Here is an 11,576-nt window from a genome sequence, read left to right on the forward strand (position 1 = left end):
CCTTCTCTCACCAGTGCCTGGCTTGGGGCCAGGGGTAGGCAGCTGGTTCTGGGGACAAGAGTCACATCGGGGCTGCCATAAGTTTGGAATAAGAATCCTTTCCCATGAGAATCTTTTATTTGCCCCAGCTGAGGGGTGGGCATGGGGTGTTAAATAAGAACTGGAATGGGGGGATGCTGTACAGAGGGGCCCAGGAAGGGGGCTGCTGAGTGGGTGACAGTTCAGTGCACCTGAGGCTGTGGGTGCCCATGGCAGAGCCCTCCTGGTGGCTCAGGGGGTGGGCCCAGCTTCTCTGCCTCCTGTTCCACCGACTGGCTCCCATATGCACTGTCCTCCTTCGCCTCTGCTGGGGGAGTGGACACAGGAGCGGGGATAGGGAAGAGTCAAGGCTTAGGCCTCCCACCCTCCAGGCCCAGATCCACCTTCCAGGTAGCACCCCTTTACCTGTGCTGGGCAGCTTGTCTCGGGCCTCAGGACCCCGCAGCAGCCTCACTCCCTCCTCTAGGCCCATGTCAGACAGGGCATCCAGCAGGCCTGCCAAGTCCCCACCAGCCAGCTGAGGAGAAGGAAGAGGCGTGAGACCTGAGTTATGGTTAGGGCATGGGGTCAGGAGCCTTGAGGCCAAGGAAGCACCTGGGATCTGAGACTGGGGAAAGGAAGCTGGAGCGTGGAGCAGGGGACAGGGACTGACTGACCTTGTAGCTGCGCAGGAGGCTGCCACTGGGTGAGGCTGTCTTTCGATACGTGTCCACCAGACTGCGTAGCCCCAGCCGTTCTGCCAGCTCTGCCCAGCTGCCCTGGGCTCCTGGCCCATCTAGCAGATGCTCCAGGTTCTGCAGGACTGTATCCTCGAGTGGCAGCTCTGGTCCTGAAGGCAACACACACAGACATGTTAGTTGCCCCCACAGATGGGCACAGGCACAGACACTTGGACGCCACCCCTCTCCCATGGTAATCTGACAGACAAGGCAGACAGGGCCATTGGGGGCAATGGATGGAGGACAAGGATGGAGAAAGAGAGGCCTCCTGAAGGAGAAGAGACTTCTGTGAGCAGGGCTCTGGGTCTGGCAGTGGGTGGAGAGATCTCACCTGCAGGGCTGGGTGGAGTCAGGGGGGGCGCCATGGTGTCCTGAGCAGCATTTAGCAGCAAGGTCTTCACCTGGGGAGACAGCCTCAGCCTTAACTCTCTCTTATCCCAGTCCTTAAGCCCAGGTACCGGTTTCTCTGGACCCCATCCGTAAGCCCAGATGCCCATTCCCTGGTACTTCTAGTCTCAGGGTGGCCTCACCTTGCTGCTACGAGTGAGGTCAAGAGGTGTGTGGCCCCGGAAGCTACTTCGGATGTCCCTCTCAGGCCCCTCAGAGTCTGAGTCACTATCAGAGGTGGGCGGTGAAGGCAGTGGGCACAGGGGCTCCTCATTCTCTGCATGGATATCAGCACCTGGGGGAGGGAGATAGTCATGGGGAGGTACAGTGGAAGCCCACATTAAAGACTGCAAAGTAGGGGAAACTGGGAGGCACCCCTTTTCCTCCCCAGCCCTGTTCATATGCCCCCAAGGGTGAGACTGACCAGCTTTTAGAAGGAGGCGGGTAAGAGTTGGGGATCCCAGTCCGGCTGCCAGGTGTAGGGGTGTGTTTCCCGCGAAAGTGCGGGCATTCACATTGGCACGGAGCTGTGGGGTGCAAGGGAGTGGGTGATCACAGCACCACAGATTGGCTGCCCCTCCCCCTGTATCTTCACCATCCTTGGTCCCTCCACAACCCTTGGCCCAACCCCTTGCACAATCTTTAGAGCTACCTTGGTGACCAGATGGGTGACCAACCCCAGCTCTTCCATCTCGGTGGCCAGATGCAGGGCTGTTCGGCCCCCCTGCCGCTCTGCAGCCTCCACTTCAGCCCCATTGTCCACCAGCAGATCTAGGCACTCAGGGCTCCGGGCACGGACCGCCAGGTGTACTGGGTACAGCCCTAGGGAGAGAGGATACTCAGGCTGCAGCTGTGATCCCCAACGTGGCTCCCTGACCAGCTGAGCTCGACACCTCATATCCACTCTAGGCACTCACCAATTACTCTCCCTAGTCCCCACCCTTGCCTCCAGGTCCAGATGAGGTGATGAACTTACCTTCAAAGTCCGGCAGGTGCAACAGCTGGGGCATGGCGGGAACCCCACTCTGCAGCAGGGCACGCAGCAGGTCTGGGGCGCCAGCACCCACCCGCAGTGCCAGGTGCACCGCTGAGTCTCCGTGCCGATCCAGCAGTGCCGGGTCTGCGCCTACCTGCAGCAGGAAGCTCACCACCCTTGTCTGCCCGGTGATCACTGCCAGATGCAGGGGTGTCTGGGGACACAGGCAAAGTGAGCCACGCCTGCCCCTGGCCGAGACCCACCTGCCTTCCAACCCCTACCCCCTCACCAATAGGTGCCCCTCACCTGGTGCAGGTGGTTGGTGAGATTGACAACGCCGAGGTGCTGGGCATGGTAGATAACGTGAGCTATCTGCTCGATGACACTGGTCTGCCCATGGATGATGGCCAGGTGTAGCGGCCTGGGGGTTGGGGAGTGAGACTCTAGCCTAGCAAGCCCAGCCTCTCACAGCACCCTCTACCCTGAAAAGCCCACTGCTTCCATAACCTCCCTCGCTGGGCCCGTCGAGCCCAGACATCTCCAAGGGCATCGCAGCACGTAAACTTAATCCTTCAGAGCACCTTTTGCGGTAGATAAATGCTATTATTGTATCCCTTTTAAAGTCGACTAAACTGAAGTCTGGAGAGATTAAGTACTTGAACAGAACTAGTACAGATCGAGGTCGGACTTGAAACCGGGTCTGTCCAACTCCAGGGCCCTGGCTCTTTGCAGGTCCCTTTCCTGCCCCGCACCCCATTATCTTCCATCAGGCGTCGAGCCCGGGCCCTTCTTCCCGCCTTCCCCCGCTAGCCCCCATCGTCCACCCTCCCGCCCACCTACGTGTCTCCGTTCTCGTCCTGCGCGGTCAGCAGGTGGCGCTGTCCCGCCAGCAGCGCGCGCGCGTCCGCTGTGACGCCGTAGTCGAGCAAGGCTCGGGCGCTGCGCCGCGCCAGGCCGAACAGGCGCTCGTTGTACTCCCGGGCTGGGGGAGACAGGGGGCATGGGCGCGGGCTAGGTCCCCATCCCCAGGGTCCCGACCGCCCGGATTCCGGAGGCCATACCCTGCTGCAGCAGCTCCGGGGCCTGTGGTTCGTGCTGAGGGATCACGGGGGACGCGCTCGGCTCTGCCGCTTCCTCCCCAGCATCCACACTAGGCGCCCCGGCGGCCATCTGCGCCCCGCCCCCGCCTCCCGGGTAGCAGCCCATTGGGGCCGCGCCGGACTGGTAGGGGTTGTAGGTCAAGGAGGAGGGGAAAAAGCCGAGGCTGCCACCTGTGGAGACAGGCAGGGCTGCAGGGAGGGAGCACCAGCCAGGACTCTGCCAGATTTCTTCCCCCAGTTTCTCTCTCCTTTACCCTTCCCTCCTCCATCCCTCTTCCCGCCATCAGCACCCCCTCACCTCCTCCTCCAGCTCCTCCATAACCCCCAGCTGAGCCCCCGGAGCCTCCACCCATGTGGGAGCCACCCCCGAAATGCTGAGAGAAGGTGGGCAAGGCTTTCCTCCGCTTGCGCTGCACCTCCTCCTTGTCTGGGGGCAGAGGGAAATGAGATGTTAAAACCCCAACTCATGGGCCTCAAGAGACCTATCCCAAGTTTGGTAATGGCTCTTCCCCCAAAAAGCCCTCAGGCTGGCTCTTAGGACCACCTCTTCCTGGGACCTTCCCCACTTCTGACTTGACTCATGGGTCCCCTGATCTAGTTCTTGGGACTGTCCAGCCCAGCTCCCACCCTCCAGCCCCCCTGGGATCTTCAGCCCAGCCCCACCTTCTACCAGAGGGTAATAGGTGAACTGTTTGGAGTCAGAGACATCCCCCCCACGCTTGCGTTTCAGTTGCAGGAATACGGTTACAGGACGCTCAATCTTCATCTTGTGATAGGGAGGCGTCCGGAACACAATGGCATACTAGGGGAAGAAGAACATAAGGTGTCACTGAGGCCTTGGCCTAGTTAGGCCCCAAGCCCTGGCCCTACGGTACCTGTTTATGGACATCTGTGGGAGAGAAGTCCCCAAAGGCCTGCCATCCATTCTCATCATCCTCGTAGAATCGAACCTCAATGTCATCTACAGGGAAAACTGAAGCTTAGCCACAGCTCCTAGTGGAATCTCCAGGGCCATGTGTCCTGCAGCTGCCCTGACCCTCAGTCTTGACACCCACTGCCCGTAGCTCCCAGCCTGGGCTCCAGCCTCACCTTTCTGCACCTTGTCACAAAGCAGATAAACCTCATCTCCACCTCGCACAGAGCCAGCTGTCTTGTCCATTCGAGAAATCTTCAGGTTCGAGGCCCCAGGAGACTCTAGGGGGTGGGATAGCAATTACTTGAGATGATATAATAGCCATAGCCCCATTTATGCAGCCAGGTGCTTTGTATTATCATTTGAACAACCTCAAGAGGTACAGAAACTGCTAGAATCTTCATTTACCCAAGACAGAAGCCATATTCAGAGAGGGGAAATGACTTGCTCAATGTCATTCAGCTCATCCATGGTAAGGCCAAGTTCAAACCCAGACCTATCTGAGTCCATAGCTTGAGGCTGCCCCCCATCTCCCTCTGGCACCCCAGGTGGTCAGGATACTCACTGCTGTCGTGGATGGGTTGGGAGATAACTGGCTTCAGGGGCAGGGAGAAGGAGCCGTCACTGGCTCGAAGGAAGGCAGAGAAGCGCAGGCGCACAATGCTCAGGTCCATCACCTTCTTCAGCTCCTTGGCCTCCTGCTCCAGCTCCCGCCGCTCAGTCTCTGGGCAGTGGGCACACACATGACCCCAGAACTGCTCCTCTACTCCTTGCACGACCACCTCCCGTCACTCCCTCTCTCCCCTCCATACCCGTAAGGCCCTGGGGCCTGGAGCGGAGTCGCTGCCTCTGAAGTTTTTGTATCATAATCTCCATCATGTTCTTCTTGGTCACATGCAGGACACCCAGGTTGTTAAATCTGGTTGGGGAGGGACTCAGAGGCTTTACAGGCAGTTCTTTCCACCTAAGGCACCCTCCCCACTGCCAGGGCTCAGCTCAGCCCTACTTCCTCTAGGAAGTTTTCTGGGTTTTACTTGGGGCCTTGGGTTCTGGGGCCAACCCAAGTCTCTCTCCTTGGTCAGATGCTAAGATCATAGAGGTGGGCTGAGGCCTAGGACTGGCAGGCAATGAAAGGGCAAGCCAGTGGGGGCGAGGGGTAGAAGGCACCTACTGGGCAGTCATGTCCTTGGGTCCCACAGACACGGCGCAGACCCCCAGCTCCGAGCACTGCTTGCCCACCAGGCTGTGGGCGTGAGCACGAGGCGGGTCACTGTGTGTTACCAGGTCCACCTCAATCTTGGCTGGTCCCTCGTAGTTACAGATCTGGCAGGGGCAAGGGCTGTCAGTAATGCCCCTGGACACATTGGCCACTAGCCCACCCTCCAGTACCATCCCCGCTCACCTTGACAGTGGGGTAAGTCTTCCGGCCCTTCTCGCTGGAGGCACCTGGCAGTCCCCCATGGGAAGGGCCTTCACAGCCATATCGAAATCGGAAGCCTCGCTGAAGGTCCCAGGGCAGAGTGACATTGTGACCAGGAGAGACCCCCCCAAGGCAGCCACACCCCCAGACAGCAGTGACCATGATGAGTGGTAGTGTCTGTCCTGAACCACAATCATACCACTGTGATCAGCAGCAACCAACTATCTCAACCTAAATGGCCTCTGGAGTCACTGACCCTTCCCATGGCCACCCAGCTACAACTACCCCACTTTCTCCCAAAGCTGAGGCAATCCCACACCATCCCTTCCACTCACCTGCTTAGGCTGTTCGACGATCACCAAGTAGGGGCCATCAGCTGGGGACAGAGGGGCCTTGCTGAGCCAGGATCTCTGAGCTCATCCACAAGGCAAAGGGCACATGCTCCTCTCTCCCCCTCCCCCTAAGACGAGGGGATGTTAGGGGACTTACTAACCTGTCTCTGGGGCCGGCTCCTTGGGCTCCACAATGGATGGGTTGAATTTGAAATCATCATAGTCAATAATACCATCCAGACCCTGGTTTGGAGACAGGTGGCAGCTGATTCTGAGCCACCCCCAGAGCCCTCCACCTCCCAGCTCTGGAAGCCCTTAGTAATCACTCCTTCTCCTCACCAGGCCCATAAGAAAGCTCCTATTGGAAACAGTTTGCAGGCAGACAGGCTGAGTGATAGGCAGGCTGAGACAATCTGAGGGCATTATAGGTGTAGGGGAGCAGAGAGAGCTCGGACAAACAGGCAGACAAGCAGACACACACGGGGGGCAGCCGCCGGCTTCGGGTCAGGTGGCGTGACTCACTGGGTCGTAGCAACTCTCCATGTCTCTGGGCTAGGCCCGGCTCTGTCTGGTGGCTCCGGCCGGGTTCTGTTTCCCAGAGTTTCAGGCGCCCGCCTTAGGTCGGGGGGAGTGGCGGGGGGAGAGAGAGACAGATGAGGACCAGAGTGGGGGGAGAAAGGGAGGTCCAGATTTGGGGGAGGGTCCGATCTCCTCCAGCCACCCGTCCGGGTGTGGCGGGCGAGATCCGGTGGAGGGCGAGATCCGGGGCTGGGCTGGGCCGGGGAAGGGGCAGGAAAGTTAGAACAGCTTAGGAAAGTCCCGAAAATACCAGGGGGAGGCGGGGCCGGAGGAGGCGGGCCTGGAAATGACGCCACTGGCCACGCCCCCGCGGCGGGAGGGGCGCGAGGTCGTCTTTGGCCTGCGGGCGCCGGTAGTCTTTCGGCGGGCAGAGGGGCAGCCAGACCCAGGGAAGCCCCCGTGGAAACTGAGCCCCCCTCCTCCCTCCAGGCAGGCGCCGGGGACCGGAGGGTCTTTTAAGGCCTGGGGAGGCTCCCAGTCCGGGGCCAGACCTGCCCCCATCCCCTCCCCCGTTCCTGGAGCAACCTTGGGATTTTCTACCCCGAGGGAGGCCACGGCTGATTCACCCCGGGGGCTTTTGGGGGGACATTCCTGTTGCAGGAAGGCCTCCTCCCCGAAGGCCTGTAGGCGGGGGCTCTTCCCAGTGGGGGGCCCCGGGGTTCTGCCCCGAGAACCGAACTCTGGGGCCGCGGGGCGGGGGGATGGGGGTGAGGAGGGTGGAGGAAAGCCGTCTCCTCCTTGGGATGGGCTCCTCTATTCCTTCTCCCCGAAACATCTCAACAGCTGTTGATTCTCACACCGCACCTGCTTTGGGTGCCCACGCCCCCCGCCCCAGTCCCATAGCCGTGTGTATGTGTGTTTCTCCATCACAGGTAAACAAGTGTGTTTCGGCCCATGTGCTTGCGTGCGTGTGCAAGTCAGCATGTCTGTGTACAGATGAGCGTCCTTAAACTTCTCAGTGTAGACACATGTCTGAATATGTTTTAATATGTAAGGGCACAGGTGAACCTGTCTTTGAGTTTGTGCGTCAAGAATATGGATCTAGGCACCTGTGCATGGGTGAGCATGTTTGCGTGTGCAAATGTGTGCGGGTGTAGTGCATGGGCAATGCTGTGCACACGCTGGTATACGTGTAGGTGTACGTACGGGTCAGCATGTCTTTATACAAGGATGTCGCTGTGTATCTGTGTGTCTTGTTCGTGTGCGTGCTCTTTGTGTGTGTGCGCGTGCATAAGCCGCTCTCCAGTCCCGGGCTAAGAGTCAGGTAAGGGCCCTCTTCCCGCCCTTCTCCGTGTCCCAGCCACCCGGGGGTCTGAACCCGGCCACTCACCGCGGCGGCGGCTCCGGTTCCGGCTTCTCTCCCCGCCCGACCCACCTCGGACTGGTGGCGACACCTCTGCAGCCACCAAGGCTCAGGTCGGGAAAGCCCCTTTTCCGCCCCCCGGGGGGGGGAATTCCCGTGACGTGTGCGTGCGTCACACTCCATGCCCTTTTTCATTGGCCGAAAGTTTAACTCCCTGACCCGCGCAGCCAATCGGGAGCGATTCAGGTGCGCCCCTTAGAGGGGAAAGCTTCGCACAGCGCGCGGAGCCGCGAGCGGGGGTGACGGTCGGGGGGGGGGCCAGACTGAGGTGGGTTCCGCTGACCGATTGCCATCTCCAGGCCGAGGGCCCCGGCTCCGGTCTCCTCTCCCGCCCAGGGTTGCCCCAGACGGCTGGCAGTCCTCGCCGCTGCTTGGCTTATGCTGTGCCTAACGCTTGGCCACCTCTGAAGCCGAGGAACCCCAGGGGGAAGCTGGCGGGCCCCAGCCCTCTGGTCCCTCGCCTAGAGCGGGACCCTGCTGCGGGGAAGAGCTAGAGAAGAGGAAGGAAGTTGATTGTGCAGTCGGTCCCAGAGCGCCATCTGGTGGCCTCTCTGGAGCCTCACGGAGCTTCTGTAATCCTCCCTTCCGTCTCCCCTGGAAGAGAGAATACCGACCTAAAACCTCTTCTATAAATGACAGGTTCACAGTGAGCCAGACTTTTACACCCACTTGAGCTCAGGAACTCATGTTAGAATTTAAAATGCATTTAAAATCTTAATATTTCAAACTTCTTCCGATGTAGGAAATTGCCTTTTATATAGTTCTCAACGTCCTCTTGAACGCTGGTGGCAGCAAGGTCAGTACAGGATTTCACAAAGTGCTGATGCAGAAGCTGGACATCTCTGGTTGGAAGAGTTTCTCTTTAGGAGGTGCGATGAGTAATCTCCATTCTTGGAGTCGTCCTCCCTTAGGCTCACGGTAGAACACAGGCTGTTGTTTCAGATCTTTCCTGCAATTTGCCCCTGACCTTCTTCGTAATGGAATTACAGGCCTGCACTGGCTCTACATAGAGATCATTATGGCCCTCAGTTTGGGCTATTTCCTGTTTCCTCTCCTCTTCATCTTGCTGGAAAATGGAATGTGCCAGGTACACTATTAAGGTACTTTGGTATAAGTTATTCTTCCTTCCGACAACCCTAGAAGGTAAATATTACCTTTACTGATGAAGAAATTAAAGCTCAGAGAGGTGAAGTAACAGAACCAAATACACAGCTAGAAAAGAGTGAGAATTCAAACCAGTCTGTTAACTCTGGGACGAAGCTCTTTCCCCTAAATCTGTATAAAACAAAGCAGGCCTTTCCACCCGACTGCGGGCCTCTCAAGGGAACATCATAAGATACTGTCAAACAATTTGCTGAAATCTAGGGATGTTGTCTACTACAGTCCCCTGGTAAATCAGACCTGAACGCTTAAATTAAAATAGAATGAAGTTAGTTTGGTGTACTCCAACTTAGTGAAGCTGTGCTGATTACCATTGATCATGACTATCCTCATAAACCACCGATTGGAATTGGCATGAATTCTCCCAGTCTCCACAGTGTCTCTAAAAGCACCCCTAGGGGTTGAGCTATTTTAGTTATAATATTCCGAGCTGTAATTTACCTGAAGATTTTAAAAAAGAAAAACCTTTATTATAGAAAATTTCAAACATATAAAGAGTGGAGAGAATAGTATAATGAACCCCCATTTACCCATCAGTGAGCTCCAACAATTCCCAGTGCTGGCCTGGATATTTTACTTGACTCAAAGTTTACTGTCAGTTGCTAAAGCCTTTTCTATCTGGGCTTAAGAAACCTCTTCGTTGTTTGTTCCACTAATTTCCAACCTAATGATTCTCTCTTTTTCTGTACCCAGCCCTAGCATTAGGTCTGGCCCAGAGCAGAGGTGCCATAAATTCGCTCTTCATCAGTAAGCAGTGAAGGCCTATTCTAGAAAACAATGTCCCTGTTTGCAGACAAAAATCAAATGGATGTATAATATGTCAGTTGGCGATAAGTGCTATGGAAAAAAATCAGGTAGGTAAGGGGATAGAGAATGACAAGGGTTTCCTATGTAGCACTCAGGGAAGTTTTCTCTGATGGGGTAACAGATGAACAGTGACTCGAAAAAAGTGAGGGAGTGAGTTCTGTGGGTATTTGGGGGAAGAGCATTCCAGGTGGAGGGACTAGCAGTGGGGAGGTCTGATATGAATGTGTTTGGCATATTTGAGGAAGAGCAAGAAGGTTGTGTAGGTGGCATCAAGTAAGAACTTTGGATTTTATTCTGAATGAGATGAAAATCCATTGGAGGGTTTTGAGCAGTGTAGAGGAAATGATATGACACATTTTAAACAGATCCATTTGGCTGCTGTGTGGAGAGTAGAGTATAGAGAGTGCGGGACTAGAATGGAGGGAGACCAGTAGTCCAATAGACAGTGGCTTGGACTTGGGTGGTAGTGGGTGAGGATAATGAAAAATAGTCACATTCTAGGCAGATAAGAAAGATAGAAGCAATAAGACTTGCTGAGGGATTGGATGTAGGATGTGAGAAAAGGGGGGAGGTTTTTGGCATAAGAACCTGGAAGAATGGAGTTGCCCTGTAGTGATCTGGGGCAGACAGGGGGAGGAGCAGATTTGTAGGGCGTAATCAAGAATTTTTCTTTTTAAGTTTGTTGTATTTGAGAGCTTATAAGGCATGCAAGTGGAGATGATGAGGGGTAGTTGGACATAAAGTCAGCAATGGATGGTATTTTTTTTTAAACCTGGTAGAGTGATTTTATTATTATTTTTTTCTCCCCAAAGCCCCAGTACATAGGTATATATCCTAATTGTAAGTCCTTCTAGTTCTTCTGTGTGGAACGCCGCCTCAGCATGGCTTGATGAACGGTGTGTAGGTCCATGCCCAGGATCCGAACCAGCGAACCCCAAGCCCCCACAGTGGAGCATGAGAACTTAATCACTATGCCACTGGGCCAGCCCCATGGATGGTATTTAAAGTCTTGACAGTGGACACCACATCACCCAGCAATCGAGTGTAGAGAAGGGATTCGAGGGGAAGGGCCAAGCCCTGGGGCATTCTAGTGTTCAGAGGCTGCGGGGATGAGGAGGAGCCAACAAAGGAAATTGAAAAGGCATGGCCAGTGAAGGAGAGGAGAACCAAGAAAAACTAGTGTCTCAGAAACCTAGTGATAATATTTCAAGGAGGGGGTGATGAACTGTTTACTTGAACCAAAAAGTTCTTTCTCCTCACCTGAAGCCCAGGGGCTGAGTGGTTCTTGTTTTCTCATGGCCACTCGTCTCTGAAGCAGTGAGCCCTGAACAAAGGTAAGTATCTGAGGGCTCAAGTAGCAACATTTTTGTTGTTCCTAGCAGTTTTTTTTTTGGCGGGGGGAGGTGTGTGGCAATGGTGTAATTCATCCTTCCTGATATCCTTCTTATGTGCTTAGAAAATTTATTAATTCTTAGTTGTGTGTATCTCTTTCCAATTTTCTAGTGAACTCTTAGCTTACTAAGTAATAGCCTGTTTCTTCAGATGCTCAACCTTTTATTCCTCATGAGAAGCTACAGAAAACCTGTGTAGCTTTGGAGGGTTTCCCCACCACGACAACCACTACCTTTGAATTGAGGAAGTGTCACAGGAAAGACCATGAGGTTTAGGGTGAGACAGACCTGAGTTTGAGTCCCAACTCTAACTCCTCAGGGACTTGGCCTCTTTGAAGGTGTTGCCTCATCTGAAAGAGTAAATACCTCGACCAGGCCATGTGAGCAGT

At 55.5% G+C, this 11,576-nt stretch overlaps 1 protein-coding gene across 8 annotated transcripts; it reads right to left on the reverse strand.

Moving 5' to 3' along the window:
• Window positions 1-98: 98 nt before the first annotated feature.
• Window positions 99-8,315, reverse strand: NFKB2 (nuclear factor kappa B subunit 2). Of its 8 annotated transcripts, none has more exons than XM_008530965.2 (23): window positions 7,796-8,315; window positions 6,409-6,501; window positions 6,048-6,129; window positions 5,890-5,930; window positions 5,537-5,635; window positions 5,306-5,457; window positions 4,947-5,053; window positions 4,700-4,858; window positions 4,311-4,415; window positions 4,097-4,182; window positions 3,885-4,023; window positions 3,520-3,648; window positions 3,183-3,392; window positions 2,962-3,103; window positions 2,428-2,542; window positions 2,122-2,335; window positions 1,798-1,967; window positions 1,570-1,672; window positions 1,289-1,440; window positions 1,090-1,159; window positions 696-868; window positions 445-556; window positions 99-343 (listed from the first exon to the last, which is right to left on the reverse strand). In XM_008530965.2, the coding sequence occupies exons 2-23, from the start codon at window positions 6,427-6,429 to the stop codon at window positions 222-224; spliced, it is 2,703 nt and encodes a 900-aa protein (XP_008529187.1). In that variant the 5' UTR covers window positions 6,430-6,501; window positions 7,796-8,315; the 3' UTR covers window positions 99-221. The 8 variants fall into 8 exon arrangements, with proteins under 8 accessions (XP_008529187.1, XP_008529186.1, XP_070414183.1 ...); XM_008530964.2 differs by having other exon boundaries at window positions 99-346; XM_070558082.1 differs by having other exon boundaries at window positions 99-346; window positions 6,048-6,244; window positions 7,796-7,899.
• Window positions 8,316-11,576: the final 3,261 nt, after the last annotated feature.

This window comes from Equus przewalskii, chromosome 1 (genome assembly GCF_037783145.1).
Source record: "Equus przewalskii isolate Varuska chromosome 1, EquPr2, whole genome shotgun sequence".
NCBI lineage: Eukaryota > Metazoa > Chordata > Mammalia > Perissodactyla > Equidae > Equus > Equus przewalskii.

Coding starts and splice junctions, on each gene's coding strand:
- NFKB2 (XM_008530964.2), bottom strand. CDS start 6,429: ATGGAGAGTTGCTACGACCCA. Junction 4,859..4,946: donor CAGGCCCCAGGGCCTTACGG/GTATGGAGGGGA, acceptor CCCACTGCCCAG/AGACTGAGCGGCGGGAGCTG. Junction 4,416..4,699: donor CCAACCCATCCACGACAGCA/GTGAGTATCCTG, acceptor CCCACCCCCTAG/AGTCTCCTGGGGCCTCGAAC.